At 39.7% G+C, this 23,931-nt stretch overlaps 1 protein-coding gene across 5 annotated transcripts in view; it reads right to left on the minus strand.

Annotated features, from left to right (window-relative positions):
- Positions 1-6,781: 6,781 nt before the first annotated feature.
- Positions 6,782-23,931, minus strand: part of KCNAB1 (potassium voltage-gated channel subfamily A regulatory beta subunit 1) — a 570,878-nt gene continuing 553,728 nt past the window's right edge. For all 5 annotated transcript variants that reach the window (XM_077488106.1, XM_077488103.1, XM_077488104.1 and 2 more), the window contains one exon: positions 6,782-11,628. In XM_077488106.1, the coding sequence (XP_077344232.1) occupies positions 11,539-11,628 (90 nt within the window). In that variant the 3' untranslated portion in view covers positions 6,782-11,538. The remainder of the gene's footprint in view (positions 11,629-23,931) is intronic.

The following is a 23,931-nucleotide window of genomic DNA, read 5'->3' on the forward strand; positions in this document are numbered from 1 at the left end:
AAATCAGAATCCCCACAACATGATGTTGCCACCTTCAGGGTGATGTGGAGTGTTTAGTTTTCTGCCACACAGCGTTTTGCTTAGGCCAAAAAGTTCAATTTTGGTCTCATCTGACCACATGTTTGCTGTGTTCTGTGTCCCCCACATGGTTTCTCGCAAACTGCAAATGGGACTTCTTATGGCTTTCTTCTTGTTACTCTTCCATAAAGATTAGATTTGTGGAGTACACGAATAATAGTTGTCCTGTGGACAGATTCTCCCACCTGAGCTGTGGATCTCTGCAGCTTCTCCAGAGTTACCATTGGCCTCATGGCTGCTTCTCTGATTTAATGCTCTCCTTGCCCAGCCTGTCAGTTTAGGTGGACGGCCATGTCTTGGTAGGTTTGCAGTTGTGCCATACTCTTTCCATTTTCATATGATGGATTGAACAGTGCTTCATGAGATGTTCAAAGCTTGGGATATATTTTTTTTTTATAACCTAACCCTGCTTTGGTGTGTTCCTTGGCCTTCATGGTGCTGTTTGTTCATGAAGGTTCTCAAACGGACCTCCTGAGGGCTTCACAGAACAGCTGTATTTATAGTGGGATTAAATTACACACATGTGGATTTACTAATTAGATGACTTCTGAAGGCATTTGGTTCCACTAGATTTTAGTTAGGGGTATTAGAGTAAAGGGGGCTGAATACAAATGCACGCCACACTTTTCATATATTTATTTTTAAAAAAAATGTTAAAAAATCATTTTTATTTTCCTACCACCTCACAATTATGTGCCAGTTTGTGTTGGTCTATTTACATAAACTCCAAACAAAATACATTTCTGTTTTTGGTTGTAACATGACAATATGTGGAAAATTTCAAGGGGTATGAATATTTTTTTTAAGGCACTGTGTATATATGTATGCACCGATCAGCCATAACTTTATGACCACTTAAAGGGTAAAGTGCAAAAACGCTGATTGTCTTGTTACAATGGCACCTGAAGGTTGATCGGATACTTTAGGAAGCAGGCAAGCATATTGGCTGGTGATTCACATTTTCTTTTACATCATGTGGATGGCCAGATGTGTGTCCATTTCTTACCTGGTGAAAAGATGGCGCCAGGATGCAGTATGGGAAGAAGGCAAGTCAGCGGAAGCACGTGATGCTTTGGGCAGTTTTCTGCTGGGTATTCTTGGTCCCGACATTCATGTTTACGTTACTTGGCACGTACCACCTCCCTAAACATTATTGCTGACCCAGAGCAACTCTTCATAGAAACAGTATTCCCTGATGGCAGTGACTTCTTTCAGACGGATTATGCCACACTGCAAAAATGATTCAAGAATGGCTTGAGGTGTTGAATTGGCCATAAAATTCTCCAGATCTCAGTTCAATCGAGTATCTGTGGGATGTACTGGAAAAACGAGCCAGATCCATGGAGCCCCCCACCTTGCAACTTACAGGACTTAAAGGATCTGCTATGGAGGGTTTGGTACCAGCATACCTTCAGAGGGCTAGTGGTGTTCATGCCTTAATAGGTCAGGGCTTTTTTTGGCAACAAAAGGGGCTTACTCAGTATTAGGTTGGTCATAAAGTTATGGTTTTATATATATATATATATATATATATATATATATACACACACACACACACACACCAGTCAGCCATAGCATTATGACCACCCACAATAATTCACAGAGACATGGACTCCACTAGACCTCCTGAAGGTATGCTGTAGTATCTGCCACCAAGCTCTCAGTAGCAGTCTCTTTAAGTCTAGTAAGTTGCAAGGTAGGACCTCAATGGATCAGACTTGTTTTTCCAGCACATCCCAAAGATGCTCGATTGGATTGAAATGTGTAGACTTTGGAAGCCAGGTCAACACCTCAAACTCGTTTTTGTGTTCCTCAGACTATTCTTGAATTTATCAGACCAGGCCACCTTCTTCTATTGCTCTGTGGCTCAGATCTGATACTCACATGCCCATTAAAGGTGCTTTTGGCTGTGGACACGAGTCAGCATAAGCATCCTCACTGCTCTGTGACTACACAGCCTCATACACAATAAACTATGATGCACTGTGTGTTCTGACACCTATCTGAACCAGCATTACCTTTTTTGGTAATTTTGAGCTAGAGTGTTTTTTCAATTGGCTCAGACTACACTGGCTAGCCTTTGCCTCCCATGACCCTGTTGCAGGTTCACCAGTTTTCCTTCCTTTATATGTCTTGACCACTGTGGACTGGGAACATCTGACAAGAGCTGCAGTTTTAGAGTTGCTCTGACCCAGTCGTCTAGTCATTACACAAATCCCTATGCTTGCCCATTTTTTTCTGCTTTGAACACATTCATTTTGGGGACAACATATTTACATGCAGTAAATATAGCCCACTCACTTTCAGATGCTATAAATACATTTGTTATATGGTAGAGTTAAACCTTAAGTGCAGCAAAATTTTCTGGCTTTAAGCTAAACTTTGATAAACTGATTAATCTGATTAAATTAAATATGTACAATAGTTCTGTGTAGTTGATTAATCAATACTATGGTTTTGATTAAAAATGATGTGTAAAACTCAGTTTTAAAAATCTGTAACATCATCTACCCACCCCCTTCCTCAGTCCTGAGACTCCAGAAGGAGGTATCTCAGAAGCGGTGACATCACTTATTTTAGCGTTTGTCACCACTCTCTAAGGCTACGTGTTTCTGCCTGCATTTTCACAAATGCTTCTCTCCCACGCCTCTCCATGGCATTGGCATTACAACTGTGGGCACCCAGCTGTGAGAGCTTGCGGCTTCACAGCCGGGTGTGCATTACTCATGTGCAAGTCACGCAGTGCTTCCTCAATGGTCAGGCAAACTTCTGGGACCTGTGACGTGTCCCAGGAGATTGCAGGGAGGGAGGAGGAGAGAACTTCTACTCGAGTTGCCAAGTGGCTCGAGTGGAAGTGGGAGCAGGTACCTGTCAAAACTAGGTACCGGGCCGCCCATGCCAGGCGCATACATGTTTCCTCATATTGAAGCATTATCCATGCTATATTCTGGAAACTGCCACAAGAAATGCTTGCTTTAGCTGGGAATATATGAAGGAAAATGCTATACAGACTACAGTTACATTAACTGCTTTGGTGCAGTAGCAGATTCCTCCACCTCTTTAGGGGGTCCAAGTAGAGGCCGGAGTAGAAGAAGTTTTAACCTTACAATTGCATTCTTCTTTAACATTTCGGCTACATCCTATCATCTACAATAATAATAATAATATTAATAATCCCTCTAAAATAGTTTCATCCTAGAATATTGGAGAAATTCTAGTCTCCTGTAATATTAGTTGCTTGGCTATCAGGCTGATTTTCTGCCAGGTCAAAGACTGAAGACTCTGAGCATGTAGCCCAGGAAGCTGGCATTTTTAGAAAGAGAGGTCAGCAATGACAGCATGCAATTCTACAAGCGTAGATTTCTTTTAATTGGTTTATGTCTGTGAGCTTCTACTCTAGGCGTAGTGTACTTTTTTTATTTTGAAAAATGCAGTACAACATATTTGTGTCCTAGTAAAATGTGCATACGTACAGTTGAGGTGGTGGTTTCACCGGTGGTTCCTTCAGAAAATTAAATCTAGAACATTATGACTTTTTTTTTTTAATTTGTACTATTCATATATAAAGTACATTTCCTCATGCTGAAAGTAGTTTTGAGGCAGATTGGGGTGTAAAGGGTGCTGCTAGTTTAGAATTTGATGCACATAGCTGCCGGCTTAATAACTCTGTTCTGGTAATTTTCCTTTGCAGTAGTCTGATTCATGCAGTAAAACAAGTCAGTAATTTTCTTCCCCCCTAGCATTTATTGGCATTTTCAGTGGTGTGCAGAATAGAAGACAGAAAATGAATTTATAGTCTCTACTTAGCATAAAACAGCATTATTAAAATTGGGTCTGTGCTTAATTCACAGATGACAGATGGTAACTTCACTAAACAGAAATATATTGCTTTGATTTAAACAGTAAATGTAAATTTAAACAGTAGGTGTTTTCGTGATTGACAGCAAATAAGATTGTAGTAAACATGAATAAAAGTATTGGAACCTGCTAATGTAGTTTTCATAAATGATTTGTTTTTCTTTAAATTACTTAATTGGACCTAAATAGTACAGTCAGTTTTATCTGATCATGTCCAGTGTACATAAACCCTAGCAATGAACTTGTCTTATATACAAGCATTTTGGTATGGGTTTCATAAGTGCAGAAATAAATAATTGATCTTCTCATACATTCAGAGCTGTCCTGTGTCCTCCCCACACTCATTATGTTATCTCAAATAGCCCTCCTAGTTCTTTTCTTAGACTACATAATGATTGGCCTTTATATTTTATTGATCTGATCTGAGAGTAGGAGTGGCTGAGTAGTTTAGCAAAGACAACTGGGCAGTGCTGTCACCACTCAGTCTATAAAAATGATGTGTGTTGTCAGCTCACAACAAGACTTTGGAGGTGAGTACATTTCCAGCAGATCAACCGGTACCTTTTTGTACTTGCAAGGTTTTTAAAAAAGATTAACGTGTCACTAAACCCACATCATAAGAAGCTATCAATAAATGTTGTATTACATGCTGTTCATACTCACTCAATCACTATGAGATTAATTTTCTGTATTCTGCAAAAATCCTGGTTGATCCTTCTGCTCTCTCTCTCCACCTTCTGTTCATGTCTCCACTTAAGCTAGGGATTTCGCAGCTGTGGTGACAACTCTGCACATGCTCAGTTTTCAGTGAATTTACCAAAACCATGTAGTGCAAGGGCCTGCCTGATTGCATACAAATTGAAATTCCTAAGGTTTGACCTCATATTATATGGTTTTGGTAAAGACAAAAATCAGCAGAAAATCTGATAGTGTGTATGAGGCTTAAGACACAAGCTGTAACTTGCAGAAATCCACCCACATCATGTTATTTCCACAAAATAAAGATTTAATTTCAAATATATATTTGTGTACCACTTTAAAACAGTTTATTCAAATTATTATTTATTTTTACTCTGTATTCCAAAGCTGCTTTTATTTTTTTTGTTTTTTTGAACATGGGACCAGAAACAGAGGACTTGAAGCTTCTCCTGCTTATGTTTCCCTGCAGACACCAAACAACATCCTAGAGATTAAAAAAGAAAACAATAAAATAAAAAGATAATAATGGTGTTGTGGTAAGTTAACACACAAAACACACCAAAAAAATTCCGAAGATGAGCAAACCGTCAAAAAAGGAGATCTTAATTAAAAAAACCAAGCACAAAATTTAAAACAAAAAAAATGAGTGCGGAGATGTGACGAATTAAAATATTGTATTCATGAAATGAGGAAAAAGAATAAAGAAATACATTTTGGAGAAGTGTGTGTGAATATGAGCAGCCAAAACAACTTCATTCTTGTAGCATTCTAAAGAAAAAGAGAATGCGCTGCATTTTTTAACATTGCAGCGTGACGAATGTGCTATATCAATTCCGAACGGTAGTTTTACCTGACTGATCGCTTCTGTCTAAGAATTTATTCTGAGCATGCGTGGCACCGTGTCTGTCGGACTAGACTACACACGATCAGAACTGACACGCATAGGATCACGTTGTGGGAAAATGTTATAGCCAGCTCTCAAACTTGGTCCGTCGGATATTCCGACGGAAACAGTCCAATGGAACTCACACACGGTCGGATTATCCGAGAACACTGACCGATCGGACATTTTCCATCAGAATATCCAACTGTGTGTACAAGGGCTTAGAGTAACAGGCTCATCTGATTCTTTGTGGGAATAAAATCCAGTGTACTGCGGCTTTCCGCCAAGGATGTCCTAATTTGCCTACATGTTAGAAGTGCCATTACCATGGTAAACTGGTTTGTGTTTCCTGCAACAACAAAAAAATACGATAAGCATTTATTCAGCTGATACTCTGTGGCCCCCTACTTTTGTTATTTCCTCACATGGTATGCAACTTGAATCCACAAGACCTGTAGGACAATCAGCTTCGATCCATACTTGTGGACTGCTCCCATTCCAGTGGAGGGGTTTGCTATTTAATTTGCACATCTGTTGGAGCCATAACAAGGGATTCCTCCCTTTTGGAATTTTTGTTTTTTACGCAACATGTTAAGAGATTTGGGAATGCCGTAGCTGGACAGTGCCCCAGTGGCTGGTAACTAACATGTTAATCATGGCAGGGAAATTTTGAAATCATTTGCTAGAGGGACATCGCATTCCATTATTTGCCATCTGTAAATGAAATATAATACTTTGGTGGGTTCGTGCTTTGAAAGGGTCAGTCCACCAAAGAATAAAACTTCAGTTGCCACATACTTGCCTAATCCAATGTTGTCAGCACCTCCAGGTACCCAAATGTCTGTTCCTTCTTCAGTGTAAGCACCCTGTTACCCTTTAATGCCATTATCCCATTTCTCATTATCGTTCAATGAGGATTGCCCATTACAGTAATGGACGAGTAGCAAGGCTTAGAAAATGAGAAGAGGTGAGCCTAACTCCCAACCCATTAGCTCAGGAAGTAAGTGTATTTTATAGCAGTGTGGAAGAAACTGATATTCAAACACCTGGGAGTGCCTACTCTTTGCTGCCAGTGTTGAATTAGGAAAGTAGATGACTCGTCAAGTTTCACATAAATAATTTTACAAATAGTAGCATGTATTTTAGGTTTACTGCTCTTTTTAATGGTTTGACATATATTGGTCTGCATTTAATTGTGTACTGTACAACATAAAAGCTTAACATACAGCACAGTAATATGAAATAAATAAAAAATACCCGTGATCTTTGCAGCAAACATGTTTTACTTAGAAATTACACCAACTTCCTTCTCTTATAAAATATACATGATCAAAAATACCATACTGTATTCTTTACATTGGTCAGTACATCCAAATGTGCTTGTATTTTACATTTTACAGATTAGGTACATTTAAGAAAAAACAAAATATATCAAAAGTGAAGTTCTAGTATCTTCATAAAACCAGCAGTTGTATGCAACAATTCTGCCATTTAGCATAATTAAAAGAAAAAAGAAATCATTGATGGGTGATGGTAAGCAATGATATTCATTTGGATAACACATAACCTGTTGTTACAGCTACCTCTTAGGTTTTGTGTACACAGGAATTTGTTATTGTGCTGCCCTTAGGTGCCACCTGACCTTGGCAGTTTCAGTTTGGTAGACTAAGTTCAGCTATAGATGGGTGCCCGGCTCTGGACACAACAGACGTGTTCTATTAACTGACTTACATATACACTAGTGCTGCACTCCTTTCAAGACTTGCTGAAACCTATTCATACTAAGTCAGGCCTGTTCTGCTCTTGGATGACACAGGGACACCGAAGAACAACAGTGTGTGCCCTGAGCCATATGTTGACCCAGCCAAGTGCTTCCTCCATCCAAAAAAAACAAACAAATGCTGTCTGGTTCTACTCTTACCCTCATCTTCAAACCATAGAGGAGGATAGTACTGTGCTTTCAGCGAGGTACACCAAAGAAAACCTTATGTTTTCCCGGGTCACATTACAATGATGAATGAAAATGACAGGAAAATTTAAATATCAGGAAAAGGAAAGTAATTAGAACCAAAAATAAGATGTCAATTGAGACTAAGCAGAACATTTTTTTATAAGTTCTAATGTAGCTATAGTGCACATCCATAAACATTAGTGTCTATAAAGGCATATTTTTTAAATTCATGCATTAAAGTGACAGTCCACTCAAATACTATGTTTTAAATGTAGTCATAGCCTGGTGAGCTAAGTCAGCCCTTGTCCACCTAGATGTCTTGGATATCCCAACAGCAAGATCTCCCTGCCATAATTTCCAACTTTATTCTTGTTCATATAAGAGCTAAGAGTGTTCCCACACACCTTTGATTGTACTTGCACCCTGAATAATGCCACAGGTGTTCATACCCAAGAACAGATTAATGAGAAGCACAGATTTCTCATCGATAGAGTTCCTAAAGCATTTAAGACATTGTGAAGTGGTTCAACGCTTAAAAAAAAATGGAATATCAGTATTGGGTGGACTGGCCCTTTAGTTTGATTCTACTTGGCTATGTAAAGTTTATTTTTTATGTAGAAGTAAGGTTAACTGGTCATTCCACTTGAAGGTCATGTTCTTACCTGTTCCAACTGCTCCTGGTGCATTCACCATAATGTGAAATACATTCAAAATCCAAGTGTGAGTGGCAGGTATTCAGGCCTGGATATTCAAGGGCAAAGACTGCTACACTGTTAGGAGGTTTAACAAATACATGCTTTAGGTGGAATAACCCTTTAATTTATCAATAGAATTATCACATGCAATGTCTTCAAAGTACATACTAGTGTTAGCGTTACTATGTGTTGGCTGCTATCTTAAGGGTTGCGGTCTTCCAGTTTGATAACTGGAGATTAGCCTTATAATGTTTGAATTTAGTTAATGCTTATTATAGGTTTTCTTTAATACGGGTAAAAGACAAAAAATGCAGAAAGACAATATATCTTCTGATAGATATGAATTAAATCAAAGCTATCCAAGTAGCAAGCCATGTATGTGTTAGCTGGGAAAACCATGCAAGGTATATGTGGGGTCCTATTGTTTCTCACAAAGCTCACTGAGCCTGGTGTACGATAAGTTGTTTCTCAAGTAGTTTTTAAGTGTTAAATGTCTTTATAACAAATCTTTGGCCGTGCCTTAAAAACCTCAGATCAATACGTTTTAAAAGATGGAATGGGTTACACTGGTCACAGATGGGAAATTTGCATTTGTAATAAAAGGTTTCAGGTCCCTTTATGATCTTAAAGTAAAATACAGTTATAGGTTAAGAGTTCTATCCAATGCATTTTTTTACAGGATTAAGGATAGTTTATGTTATATCGTTTTTTGTTTTTTTTTGAACTCCAAGAATTTTTTCTTTATATAGTGTACTAACTATGTAAGATAGTCCTAACACTTGTTGAATTCTGAATATTTTACTTTGCAGCAGCCACGAACTCACAGTATACATAGCATTAAGACTGTCTTACTTCATTAGTACAGTATATAAAATACAATTTTCTTCCCAGAGTTCAGCTAAAAGTTGTATATAAAAACTTGTATTGACTTGAATTCATTGCAAATCAATTCAGTTGTTTGATTTAAAGTGACATTAAAGCTTTATTTTTTTTTAAGTAAAAAAAAAAACATGCTATACTTACCTCCTCTGAGTGCTCAAGGCTCCCCCCACATGCCCACCCAGTGCTCCAGTGTAAAGCCGTTTTCCAGGGGAGCACCTATGCGTGCTAGCTCCTTAGAAACCCTGTCTGCATTTTTGACACATAGCGGGCGATTGGCTTGGCCTCGCTCACTCGTCACAGCAATTGATTAAGTGCTATCAATCTGCCCAATGAGGAGGCAGACAGCGGCGGAGCTGCTGCTCTCGTGCACATCACTGGATGAGTTTGGGCTCAGGTAAGAAAAGGGGGTGCTTGGGGGATCCTGCAGCACAGAAGGTTTTTGACCTTAATCCATAGAATCCCTTAAGGTCAAAAACCTTAGGGCTGTAGAACCACTTTAAGAGCATTCTTCCCTGATTACACTATAAAACTACCTGATTCTAAAATTTTATCGGAATCCGACAATCCTTTAAATATAGTTACAATATTAAATATATAAGTTTCTTTTCTTAATGTATTGTATATATAAACCCTACATCTCATTTTCAGTATGTTTGCCATTATACCTTACTGTATAGTTTCCTTAATCCATTTTTTGTAACTCTATTGCAAAGTTAACTCAGCACTATTGCAAAAACAGCACTTCCTGTTGGTCGCTGACAACAGTAAATCACCGCCCTGAATTAGCAGCAGCCCACTGTGCAAGCTTCACTAGGTTTTTGGCCTGCCTGTTAAACCTGGTAAGCAGCCCAGCAGCCAACTATAGCACAAGACTGGCTGACAACACTGCTGATAACTGAGAGGCAGCAACATAGCGTTGTCTGCCTGCAAGAGGTAGTGTTGTTATTGGCAGAATCTCCACGTTAGAAACTTTTCAATACAAAGCACAACAAATTATTCCCCTAAGAAAAGTATACAGTGATATATGATGCCAATTATACTAGAAAATGCATTTAAAAATAAATCAATTGTACCCTTGGCACCAATATAGAAGAAAAATTTTGACCAGCTTGCTGACCATTTTATATATCTAAAGAAGTTCATCTAAGAAATGAAGGACAACTGTACCTTTGGTACAAGCTGTCCTTTAAAGCGTAACTGAAGGTAAAACTTTTTTAAAATTTTTATTTTGGATAGAGTAAGGAAGGGTTCTAACCCCTGTCAGTTTTTTGCCATATGTGCCCCATTGGGGATATTTCTGTTCACTTACTATCTCAAATTCAAAACAGGAAGTGAAAGGAAATCCATTAAAAATTAGGGAATCCCTGTGGTTTCACCAGAACTAGTGTCCTCATTGGAAGATTTCCCCCTCTATTACTGTGCTGATGTCAACCTAAAATTTGCGATTTTCTTTTACTTTGGATGTTAACGGTAATAAGGATAAATAGAGATGTTGGTTGAATAGCCCTAGCAAGGCCACAGATAGCAATAAAACCTCACAGGTGTTCTAATCCCTCTTCACTATCCAAAACAAAAAAAAAGTTCTTGCTTACTCTCCCATGTTCTTAATCCTATGTTCTTCACTGTGCAGCCCTGCTGGGAGCTGCTTCTAAAAACATCCTCACCATGTCCTCCTCGGCCTGCACTTCATGGCTCCATATATTTAAATAGAGAAAGCTGTACTCTGCAGTACCACTGGAAGTTGCACAAGTAACGCTCAACATAAGAATGAATGTAGCTGAGGTGCACATGCAGCTGAAATGAACCTAGCAAAGAGGTTTTTAGAAACAAGGCCAGATTGCCTCTGGAGGGCTGCATCCTTCAAATGTCAATTTGTACAAAGGTACAGTTGTCCTTTTAGGCTGGGTAAACTATTTTAGATATGTAACACGGTCAGTATTCCTCTGTATCTGTGCCATTCATAGGTAAATGTGACAAATGACAGTAACTAAAAATATACCAGAACTATCACATTTCATGTGTTAGTAATTCAGAAAGACTTTTTTTTTTTTCCAAATGAAAAGAATAAGTCATAATAACCACATCTGAGGCTGATGCATAGTTTTGTAAAACTATTTCCTGCTATAATACTTAATGTATTTCCCCCACTGACCTCGAAGGACAACAATCTAGTAATAAAACATATTGCATATTACAACCGTCTTCTATAAAACTTTTCCATTCTAAAAGTCCCAGAACCTTTCCTGCCATGTTAAAAAGGCGTTCTTAATATCCCTGCATAAGCAGTATGCATGAAGGTAAATGTTAAGAAACAGGAACAAAGAATAGTCAAACTTTAGAGTTTCTCATATGTGCTTCTAATTTTAGGAGTCAAGTGGTAGCAATCTCCCGACATGACAAGTACTGGAGCAAGGGAATCCATTAAACATAGACTTCCAGTACTATTTACAGGGCACTAGTTTAACCATGCAGTTCGTACTTCATGCAGTGGGTTATGATCTGTAGTCCTTTTTGCTGTATGGCTTGTTTCCCAAAATGTTGTCAACTTCATTCACAATATGTGATGTCATCTTTGGAAGAACCTAAAGACAATGAAACATAACAAAGATGTACTAATAGTTTATGATATGCCACACAGTTTTTATTTAACAGGTACTATTAATAAGATGACACTATACAAATACTGTAGAATAAGTTGGATGAATTAAAGTATAACTAAAGAAAAAAACTTTTTTTTCATTTTCTTATGTACAGTAGATAAGCATTAGAACCGCTGTCCATTTTTTTTTTATTGCTGGTGTACAGGGAGAAAAGCATCAGACAAGTTATGTAAAGCCAACACACTTTGCAGGTTTATGGCTTTAACTGAAATAGACATCTAACTAAAACCACTTCTAGGTCAGGTAGGAGGCACTCGCTCCCCCCTGTTTCGGTCTACTTCCCTCTTATCCCCTTCCACCCCTGCTTCTGTGCTTCTCAGCATTTCTTACTCCTCTCTCCATCCTCTCCTCGTCCCTCTTTCCTCCCCCTCTATCCCACACCATTATTATCCCAACCCAACTAATATATCTAACCAAGGCTGCCAGTAGGACTGACAACCTTGAAAATCTCCTTAGAAGTTTGTAATTACTACCCTATATTATTTGCTACCCTGAACCCTCCATTACTTCACAGGTATATCCCTAACCAACCTCTCTTGTCTCAAGAAGCCAGCTCTATCCACACCATAGTCAATTCCAACATTGACTTGACTTTTCAAAAAATTGTGCCTTCCTGGCCTCTGAAATACAACACACCTTATAACCTCTGCTACTCCTCTATATTTTTAGCATACTAAAGTGTTGCTATACAACTTTTTGTCATTATGTTTGCTTTAGATAAATCACTGTTATAGTTGTGGTATATCTTTAGGCCGGCCGGCCCATGTAACTTCTGGTTTTCTATGTTTTTCTTTTTTCTGTATTGTTGTTTTAAACATCCTTAATAAAATATTATGGAAACTAAAACAACTTCTAGACTTTAGGTATCATGTTCTTTTCTGTCCTCCGGGTTAAATGGCCGCTCACTTCCTTTGAGCCCAGGCTATCAAAGACTGTTTCTAGTCCATGATTGGACAGTTAAAGGAGAAACAGCACTGTGATGAGATTATCTCTCTGTCACTCTGTTTCCTCCGCCTCTCCGCATATGCTTGTTTCTATCCTAGCCTGAGCCATGTACAGTGGATTGTAAGAGGCTGATAATAGGTCAGGTTTAAAAAATAAATACATATACAGTGGGGAAAATAATTATTTGATCCCCTGCAGATTTTGTAAGTTTTCCTATTTACAAAGAAATAAAGGGTCTATAATTTTTATCATAGGTGTATTTTAAATGATAGAATGACAGAATTTCAACCAAAAATCCATAAAAAACACATAATACAAATGTTATAAAATGAGTTACAGTTCAATGAATAAAATAAGTATTTGATCCCCAGGCAAAACATGACTTAGTACTTGGTGGAGAAACCCTTGTTGGCAAGCACAGAGGTAAGACATTTCATGTAGTTGGTTACTAGGTTTGCACACATCTCAGGAGGGATTTTGGTCCACTCTTTACAGATCTTCTCTAAATCTTTAAGATTTCTTGGCTGTTGCTTGACAACTCAAAGTTTCCGCTCCCACCATACATTTTCTATAGGATGACTTTAACGTTCTGTTCTACGGTTTGGTAGAGCACATTTTGAGTCACGCTAACTCATTGAAAAATGTGGACTTTAAAGGGTTACTGTACTTCCTCTTGAGCCACTCCTTTGTTTCCTTAGCAGTATTTTTGGGGTCATTGTCATGGTAGAAGACCCATCTACGACCCATCTTATGTGTTCTGGCTGATGGAAGAAGGTTCTTATCCAAGATTTTACAATACATAGCCCCGTCCATTGGCCCCTCAATGCGGCAAAGTCGGTCTGTACCTTTAGCAGAGAAACAGCCCCAAAGCATAATGTTTCCACCTCCATGCTTGACTGTAGGGATGGTATTCTTTGGGTCATAGTCAGCATCTTTCTTCCTTCAAACATGGCGAGTTGAGTTAATGCCAAAGAGCTCAATTTTGGTCTCATCTGACCACAGCACTTTCTCCCAATCCTTCTCTGAATCATTTAAATGTTCATTGGCAAACTCCACATGGGCCTGTACATGAGCCTTCTTGAGGAGAGGGACCTTACGGGTTTTTACAGGATTTCAATCCATGGCGGCGTATTGTGTTACCAATGGTTTGTTTGGTGACTGTCGTCCTAACTGCCTTGAGTTCATTCACAAACTCCTTCTGCGTAGTTCTGGGCTGATCCCTCACTTTTCTCATGATCATCCTTACCACGACGCAAAATCTTGCATGGAGCTCCAGGCCAAGGTCAATTGATGCTTATTTTGTATTTCTTGCATTTGCGAATAATTGCTACAACAGTTAGCTCCTTCTCACAAAGCTCCTTCTTCTAATGGTCTTGTAGCCCATTCCAGCCTTGTGCAGGTCTATAATCTTGTCTCTGATGTCTTTTGAGAACGCTTTGGTCTTGTCCATGATGAATGGAAGAAAATAGGATTTTTTCTTCATACTTTATCTGTAAAATCCTTTTCTTTGAGTACGTCATGGGACACAGAGTCAGGCTAATATTCATCACCTGCTGGGACAGTCCCAGAGCAATAGCTTTGAGGGAAGAGTGACACCCTGCCAAACAATAGCCATCAGAACTTATATAGCAGCCTGCAGTACACTGTGCCCGAAAGCCGAATCCTCAGCTGCTCGAACATCCACTTGATAAAATTTTGTGAACGTATGCACTGTAGACCAGGTAGCAGCCTTACAAATCTGAGCCACAGATACCTGATGGCGAAAAGCCCAGGAGGTTCCTACAACCCTGGTAGAATGAGCGCTCACCCTAAAGGGAGGAGCTTTATGTTTCAGGCTGTAGGTCTGAATGACCAATTGATGGAACCAATTGGCAATGGAAGCTTTGGAAGCTGCCTGCCCCTTCTTGGGTCCTTTTGGTAAAACAAAAAAAGTCTGATTCTTGGATCTCTGCAGATCTAGACAAATATATATTGACTGCCCAGACAACGTACAAAGAATGCAGTCACCTCTTCTGCCAAATGAGGCTGAGAGAAAAAAAGAAGGCAAAATAATGTCCTGATTTAATTGAAAGGCCAACACCACTTTTGGCAAAAAGGATGGAACAGGTCGAAACACGACACGAACAGGACCGAAACTGGACCTCTGATTGTACTCAAAGCCAATTTGATTTCCACAGCTGACTGTAGAAAAGAGAGAATTCTCCCAATCACATATTTCCGAGGATGCCATTTTCTGGCTTCACACCAAGCAATATAAGTCTTCCAGACCTTATGATAAATCTTCCTAGTGACAGATTTTCTAGCATTCACTAGAGTAGACACCACTGATCCCTAGATGCCACAGTCCTTTAACACCCTGGCTTCAATAGCCATGCCTTCAAATTTAGAGACTGTAAATTGGGGTGGAATATAGGACCTTGAGACAGTAGATCGAGGTGACGTTGAAGCGTCTATGGCCCATCTATTGTCAGTCTCAAAATCTCTGGGATGAAGTATAACCCAATAGGTATTGAATATTAGCCTGACTCTGTGTCCCATGATGTAAGAAAAAGAAAGAGATTCAGTGGACAGGTGTCTTTTATACACATAACGAGCTGTAGCTGGCGTGCCTTCTTAAATGGACAGGACTAATCTGTGTACCGCATGAGCGCATACTGTAGTCAGTCTGTGGGAGCTAAAATTATTTTTTGTTTGGGGATCCAATAGTTATATTACTTTTGGTGGTATTTGATCACCTCTGCGGCACCTTTGTGCTATAAACAAAAAAAATAATTCTTCATCAGTTTAGGCCAATATATATTCTACATATTTTTGGTTAAAAAAAATCGCAATAGGCGCATATTGATTGGTTTGCGTAAAAGTTATAGCATCGGACTATTGACACTTTTTTGGGAACACTGGCATTTATACAGCAATCAGTGCTATAAAAATGCACTGATTACTGTGTAAATGTCACTGGCATGGGGTTAAATGTGTGTTCCCTCAGCATGTGCTAATTGTGTGGGGATGGTAGTGACTAGGAGAGGAGCCATATGGTTATGGTTTTTCCTACTTCGTATGAACAAATGATATGGCTCCACTCCTCTGACAGCACAAGGATTTGTGTGTTTACATACACAAATCCTCGTGCTAGCGCTCGTGCGTGGCCGGCAATGATCGTGCCCGCCGGCCACACGCATCAGGTCCCCCTGCCGTGCAGCCGGCCCACGCATGCATACCCTCTGGTGGTCGAAAATGGGTAGGACGTACCCGTATGAGATTTCGCCCAGGAGAGCCATTGTGCCGCAGTATATTTGCATGACACAGTCGGCAAGTGGTTAATATTCAAAGCAAACTCTCACATCCATCCATGTCTCTATGCTTTATTTTGTTGAGAAATCACTTTGAAAAACACTGCCTTAGCATTTCTGGCCGTGGCCATCTTGAGTAAGGGCAAATGATTAATGCAGCATTTACTTCCTGGAATCCATCTGCCCTTGGCTCACACATTCATGCAGGAGAGTGTGCTTAGCTGCAAAACCCCTCCTCTTCTCATCTCTCCCTGAAGACTTCTTAGATGTATGACATCATTTGCCTAGGCAAGAAACCAGGAAGTAACTAAAGTCTAAGTTTAAAACAAGTAAATATGATATACTTTCCTATTTATTTACTAATGCTAGCAGCATGAGGTTTTAAAATAATCAATATTAATTTGGAGAGTGAAGTTCCATTTTAATGAATACAAAATGTATTGGTTTTTAATTTATTGATGTTACGCATGCTTGGCGAAGTAATTAAAAAAAAATATTGTTGATTGTATTTATACTGAATAGGTCTCTTCTGATGTCCTGTATCTACATAAGTAACCTAACGAAACCAACATCTGCTATAAATGGCAGTGGGTCACTGTCTAGTCAGTAAGACTGTTAAGCAAGCGGAGAGCTTGTGTTGACCAAGATAGCTGGCCAAATAGCCAGGAGGCTGAAAATTGCTATGTGCCTAAAACAAACCCCTGTGAGGGCAAACCTTTTAATTTTCTGCTTTAGTTATGAATAAACATAGGCAGGACGCTTACACCTGCATTTCCCCTTGCAGGGGTAGGGCAGTAAAAACAGGTGGTCGAGCCACACTTTTACTTTAAGCTTCAAAGGCAGCTGGATGGAGTTTAACATATGCCGCAACCATGGCAAAAATGATCCCCCACCATCCTTGGTACTGCCTGCCAAATGCAACCTATTCAAGTGTAAACAAAAGGAGGAAAGCCTACTAAGAAGGTCATTTAAGTAGCACACCACGGTTGATTAAAATATATTTTATTGTAGAAAAAGCACACCATAGAAATCATAAAAGAACAAAAATTTCAGTGACGGACCATTCAAAAATCTTAAAAAGACAACGTTGTCATAGTGATAAGATCACACATATAACACACATTGCTTATTGGTCTTCTAATCAAGGATTGTAGGTTTTATAATCAAAGATTTTAGAAGATTAAACTTTATTGTTATAAAATGACATACCACAATTGCAATTGCAGTCCAAAGATTACTTAGAGCCAAAAAGGGGAAAAGGTGTGCATGCAATACACTTGTAAGATTGCGGGTGCTGGCTTACAGTTAGGAAGGCTATTGGAGCAGCCCAGTAAAGAATATTCAGTCACAATAGGTTAGTTAATTTCCGACTGTGATGGGCCAAATGCTTACTGGAGTATGGTGTTAACTGGCTAATACAGACTGAATAATGGCAGGATCAGTCTAGGAAAGCTCCCCCATCCGGGGCTAGGCTGCTGGTAAATAGAAATTCATCTGTACAGGAGGAGGGGGGTAGAGGAACAGGAAAGAAAGAGCCGATACATGCGTGCAGCACTGACAACTTCCACTGGCACCACATCAGAGCATTCAGCAGGTCTCACCACCTCCACTCAGTAAATCTCCAGATGTAGTATCCTGTATGCCACTGTAAACAGCGGTATCACTGGCTCCAGATTAGTCTCCTGGGGTCACTTAGCCACCACCATTCAGAATGCACTTGTCATGGGCTGCGAACCCACTGACGTCACGTGCATGCTGATGTCACGCTGACACGCTTCATTAGCCAATCACAGCTAACTTCTTCAGAGCAAGGAGGAGTCCTTTGTGACTGACTTAAATATCAATATAAAGGATGCAATATCCTCTTCTAAAAACTGGAGGTCACTGAGAGTAAACAGATTAAAAATACCATTGAGTCTACCTGGCTGCCCCCTATCTTGTTTCAAACAACGGGGTTAAGGAGGGGGAGTGGTACCATCAAAAAGTCAAAACCATACTTTTATTATGTGCCCTTTTTCTAATGTGAAAAAAACTGAGCGGAGACATAAATGAGAGATGGAAGCACAATGGAGACAGCAGAGGTGGTGAGACCTGCTGAATGCTCTGATGTGATACCAGTAGAAGTTGTCAGCGCTGCATACGTGGAGCTGCTCTTTCTTCCCTGTTCCCATAGCTCCCTCTCTATCTTCTCCTGTACATTTGAATTCCTATTTTCCAGCAGCCTAGCTCCTGGTGGGGGAGCTCTCCTAGGCTGATCCTGCCATTATTCAGTCTGTATTAGCCAGTTAACACCATACTCCATTGAGCATTTGGCCCATCACAGACGGAAAATAACTAACTTATTGTTACTGAATATTCTTTTACTGGGCTGCTCCGATAGACTTCCTAACTGCAAGCCAGCACCTGCAATCTTACAATCTTATCTTTACTTTGGACTGCAATGTAAATTGTGGTATGTCATTTTATGACAATCAAGTTTAATCTCCTACAATCTTTGATTATAAGACCTACAATCCTTGATTACAAGACCAATAAGCAATGTGTGTGTTTGACTGAACGGATGGGTGCATGCGCAGCTGTGATCTCTTTGCTATGACAACATATTTCTGGATAGTCATTCACTGAATTTTTTGCTCTTTTATGATTTCTATGGTGCACTTTTTCTACAATAAAATATATTTTTAATCAACCGTGGTGTGGTACTTAAATTACCTTTTTGGTGAGCTTTCATCCTTTTGTTTGTGCATGGCTTGGTCATGTGGCCTGCACCAGGTATGCATTGCCTATGTGATGAATGGTTGAGGTATAACAAATTATTTACATGAACAAATGCTGTTTGACAGTTTAAGCGTTAGATCCGGGCTATACAATTGGAATTGCTTCAACCTATTCAAGTGAACGAGGCTGCACTGCAACTACCATGCATGTGGTTGTGGCATAGCAATGACAGAGATAAAACAGGTGGTGGGGAGGTGACATAGCGCCTCTCAAAGCAATCCATCATGGATCACTATTCTGACGGGCAGCAAGGGCTGCAGTACATCTAAAACTTGCCCTAAAATGTACTCTCCTCCATGGACTAAAAGTTGCCATGCACTATTAGATATTTTTTGTTTAGCTTGCAGGTTAAAAAGAAAAAAAGAAAAATGATTCCTTCGATCATGCTATATAGCACAGATAGATGAATCCCCTTCCTGAGCATATTAATTCTGACAGCCTGCTGTCAGAATATCTCAACAATTTCCTGCTTGGCTCTTTCAATTTTTAATCAAAGGCAGTTGGGGGCGGGAGGGAGCTGACAGGACCACTTCATCAGGCACCTGCTGAAACTTGCACACTGTATGACCAGTTTAAGTCTTTTAGACGCTATTTGATGCTGATCCTAAAAGGATAAGTTCACCTTTGGGAGCCTGTTACCCTCATATTTAGGGTGTAATATGCTTCAGCACCATGCTAATAATTAACTTCATGGTGCAGACACCGCTAGATATAACGCACAATGGCCAGGCACCCAAGGTCACCTGATCTGACCCCAATCAAACCTGTTTGGAAAATCTGACTCAAATCACGTTTGGCAAAACTATTACAGTGAGATATCATCAGGCTACAGGAACAACTGACTGTCCAAATGATAAAGGCCAGCAATAGCTTTTCCTTAAAGATCATAAAATGTGTTTGTAGTTCAATGCCTATGATAATAACTAAGTATTGTTACAAACATAAGGCATACTAGTTATTGTTTTTCATCTGGATAAACTGAGTAATAAAAAAAATGATTTATTCATCATACAGCATGGTATTTAATGGTTTTCCACTGTTGATTAAAATCATCTATAAATATTATGTAGGTATTACGGTTTCATTTCCCTGATCTATTTGTGAGCAATAAATTATTTCTGACTGTTTTCCCCCCCCCCACACGTTTGTTACATTGATAATGAGGCATAATGATTGCACAGAGTAACTGTATCTACAGTAGAAGGGGAGTCATGGAACAGTCAGTTTACACAAGGCGATCTGGTTCTGACGATGTAGCTTGCTCTCATTTCAGGATTTATTTAACAAGTTTTCAGTGGCAGACTTCATCTGAGAATAAAGGGCTGGAATGAAAACCTTGTTAAGCCCAGCTGGTGAACAGCAGCATCATATAAGGTACAACAAAGGGAATGTTTGTATGCAAGCGTATGTCCGTTGTCTAATGAATGGAAAACAGGAAGAAAGAAGGAACAAAGCATAAAGTTGCACATTTATCATGTTTTTTTAAGCAGCTTTGACAGAAGCACATATACAGTACACATAATAGGCTGACAAGGTGCAGCAAATACATATTTTTCTGGGGACTTCCATTATAGGGCCAGAGTAGTTGAAAAATAGGATTTCTATGTACTCTCAGGACCCATTGAGGGAGACAGATTTATGGATAATATGCAACCATATGCTAGATTGACTCCTACAGGAGAAATGAACACTAGGCACAGAAGACCCCGGAGGCTAAAACTCCTCTGACCTCCCTCGCGCTTAGTAGTAACAAGCAGTCCAAAGAGGAAAAAGCTGTGTCCCTCAATGGGCTCAGAGAAAAGGATTTTACTGTGAATACAAAAATCCTATTTTCTTTTTTACTCTATTGAGGGACAGAGCTTTATGGATACCAAGGGATGTCCAAAAGCAGTACAAAAACAAGAGGCAGGCATGCCAGGAAAAAAAAAACACAACAAGGGGAAAACAAGGGCAATAAAAAGCCACTTGTAGAATATTTCAGCCAAAACTGGCATCTGCAGAAGTAGATGGATCGATCTCGTAAAATATAGGTAATGTGTAAACAAAAGACCAGGTTGTAGCCTTACAGATCTGAGACACAGAAGACAATAATAACAAAAACCCTAAGAAGTACTTTCCGCTCTAGTAGAGTGGCCCTTAACCTTTTTGCTGCTACAGACATATATTATACATAAGCAGCAGCATGCCGCGATTTTACACACTTTTGGCTGCTACAGCTGCCAAAAGTATGTGCAAATCTGACAAGTTAGGTGCAAGCAATTGGGCGACTGTACAGACCCCTGGTAGTAACACCCAAGTACTTAAACTCCCCTCCAAAAAATTTTTCAGCCCCACACATATGTACATGCATGCATATGAATGTAAACACACATTGAGGGTGCCCACGCAAGGAAACATTGATTGCGCTACACGTTACATATCACCGTGCACACCAAAGTGAGCGAAATAATTCTAAGGTCATTATTCATGCTTAACTCTAAACAAATGATTTGGAAGAGCTTTTAAATCATCACCTATGGAAAAGTTTAGGTAACAAAGCTTGTTGCCATTTCAGGGGCACACAAAATGTTAAGGCTTGCCATGTTGGCCATCTATTTAGTCAAAGCAACCTCATCTTTTACAGTGCTGGGGACAGAAGCCACATTGACAGAAGCACATTTGTTTAAGGATGTAACTGTATAATTTTGTCCAGAGATAGACTGGACCTGTCTATCAAAAATTCTGGAGTGAAATTAGCCAAAGGGATCTGCTTCGAAGTTGGATAGCATCAATCCCTGCAGTCAGATGCAGCTCCATCGAGAAGATCGATACCAACATTAAAGTCGCCAAACATATTCTGAGCTTGAAGAAAATTCCAGGATTTTCATATATTGCATGACTCTACCAGTAGCTACTAGAAAAATCCAATTAAAGTGAAAAATATAGCAAAGAGGAGGAAATGCTTTCTCCTTAGGACACTAAGTTAAACTGAGCAGGTGGGAGGGGATATAGCTTCTAAGGGGATGGTCTTTATTTGCTATGTGTCTAATGTCCATTTCTCCTGTAGGGGGCAGTATAACTCCTGGTTGCTTGTTATTAAAGCCATGTCCCTCAATGGATGATACAGAAATGCTGTTTTGGAATAAAAACTTTGTGGTTCTAAAATGTATTGCCTGCTTTAAAAAATGCTTCACCACTCTTTGTGCTCCCCACCCCAATCATGCTGAGTGTGTCTATGGATGCACATAGTCCAGCTCGGGAGCGTGCCCACACATGTGTCCCCATAGCACATGACTTGGGGGCACATGCAAGAGAGAGAGGAGATGTCCAGTGGGGAACTCCAGCGGAGGAAGCAAGGGACCGTTCTGTGCAATATCATTGCACAAAGCCGGTATAGTGCCTTGAAAAAGTATTCATACCTCTTGAAATTTTACACATTTTGTCCTCTTTCAACCTTTGTCCAACCAGTTTCGGACAAAATTAGTCGGAAGAAAACAGACGGATTTTGTTGTCGGAATGTCCGACCGTGTGCACGGGGGCTAACACTTTTTTTTTTAAGATTGCCCTGTATTTGGCTCTGACCATCTTCCCATTAACTCTGACCAGCTTCCCTGTCCCTGCTGAAGAAAAGCATCCCCACAACATGATGCTGCCATCACCATGTTTTACGGTGGGGATGGTGTGTTCAGGGTGATGTGCAGTGTTAGTTTTCCGCCACACAGCATTTTGTTTTTAGGCCAAAAAGTTAAATTTTGGTCTCATCTGACCAGAGCACCTTCTTCCACATGTTTGCTGTGTCCTCCACATGGCTTCTCGGAAACTGCAAATTAGACTTGTTATGGCTTTTTTTCAACAATGGCTTTCTTCTTGCCACTGTTCCATAAAGGCCAGCTTTGTGGAGTGCACGACTAATAGTTGTCCTCTGAACAGATTCTCCCATCTGAGATGTGGATCTCTGCAGCTCCTCCAGAGTTACCATTGGCCTCTTGGCTACTTCTCTAAGTAATGCTCTCCCTGCCTGGCCTGCCAGTTTAGGTGGACGGCAATGTCTTGGTAGGTTTGCAGTTGTGCCATACTCTTTCCCTCTTCGGATAATGTATTGAACAGTGCTCAATGAGATGTTGAAAGCTTGGGATGTTTTTCTATAACCTAATCCTGCTTTAAACCTCTCCACTGTTTCATCCCTGACCTGCTGTGTTCCTTGGCCCTTATGATGCTGGTTGTTCACTAAGGTTCTCTATCAAACCTCTGAGGGTTTCACAGAACAGTTGTATTTATACTGAGAATAAATTACACATAGGTAGACTTTATTTACAAATTAGGAGACTTCTGAAGGCATTGGTTCCACTAGATTTTGTAAGGGTTTTCAGAATAAAAGGGACGGAATACAAATGCATGCTACGCTTTTCAGATATTTATTTGTAAAACGTTGTAAAAATCGTTTATCATTTTCCTTCCACTTCAGAATTATGTGCCACTTTGTGTCTATCACGTAGAATCCCAATAAAATGCATTTACATTTTTGGTTGTAACATGACAACATGTCAAGGGGTATGGATACTTTTTCAAGGCACTGTAAGTTTAACCTTATTTGAATTTTAAGCAAAAATATTTTACTTTAATATCACTTTAAATTACTTAAATGCATTATTCTTATGCTTATCTCCACAGTGCTTCTCTTCCATCATTCAAACGATTGATAGATTATCAGATGTCTGCCACTAGCTCTCTTGACTGTGGACAACCAGCAAGGCAATGTTTGAATTTCTTTGAAGTTATACAAAATCTTTCCTTTTGCTATGGGTACCCAAACAAGTGTGAGTATGTAGTATCATTAGATTGTGAGCTTGCAGAAGGTATTAATGTGTGTGACTCTTTATACATGATATAGAATTGTGTAAAATAAATACAGAAAATAACAGCTAAACCTCTTTGCAGATGTTATACTTTAGGCACCAAAGCAAACTAATTAGCTTGCAATCACTTGGTGGAAAAGCCTGCCTGCATATCATTGTTCTATCCAACGTACATAAAACACTAATGCCGCGTACACACGGTCGGAGAATCCGTCAGAATGCGTCTTATCGGACCGTGTCGTCAGATAATCCGACTGTGTGTGGTATGCATCGGACTGATTCCGTCCGAATCTCCGTCGGACCCAATTTTCCAACATGTTGGAAATATTTCCCGACCAACTGGGCCGGTCGGACGTAATCCGATCATGTGTAGAGAA

This window comes from Lithobates pipiens, unplaced genomic scaffold, assembly GCF_037356315.1.
Source record: "Lithobates pipiens isolate NorthernLeopardFrog02 unplaced genomic scaffold, aLitPip1_a1.2 Scaffold_18, whole genome shotgun sequence".
In the NCBI taxonomy this organism is placed as follows: domain Eukaryota; kingdom Metazoa; phylum Chordata; class Amphibia; order Anura; family Ranidae; genus Lithobates; species Lithobates pipiens.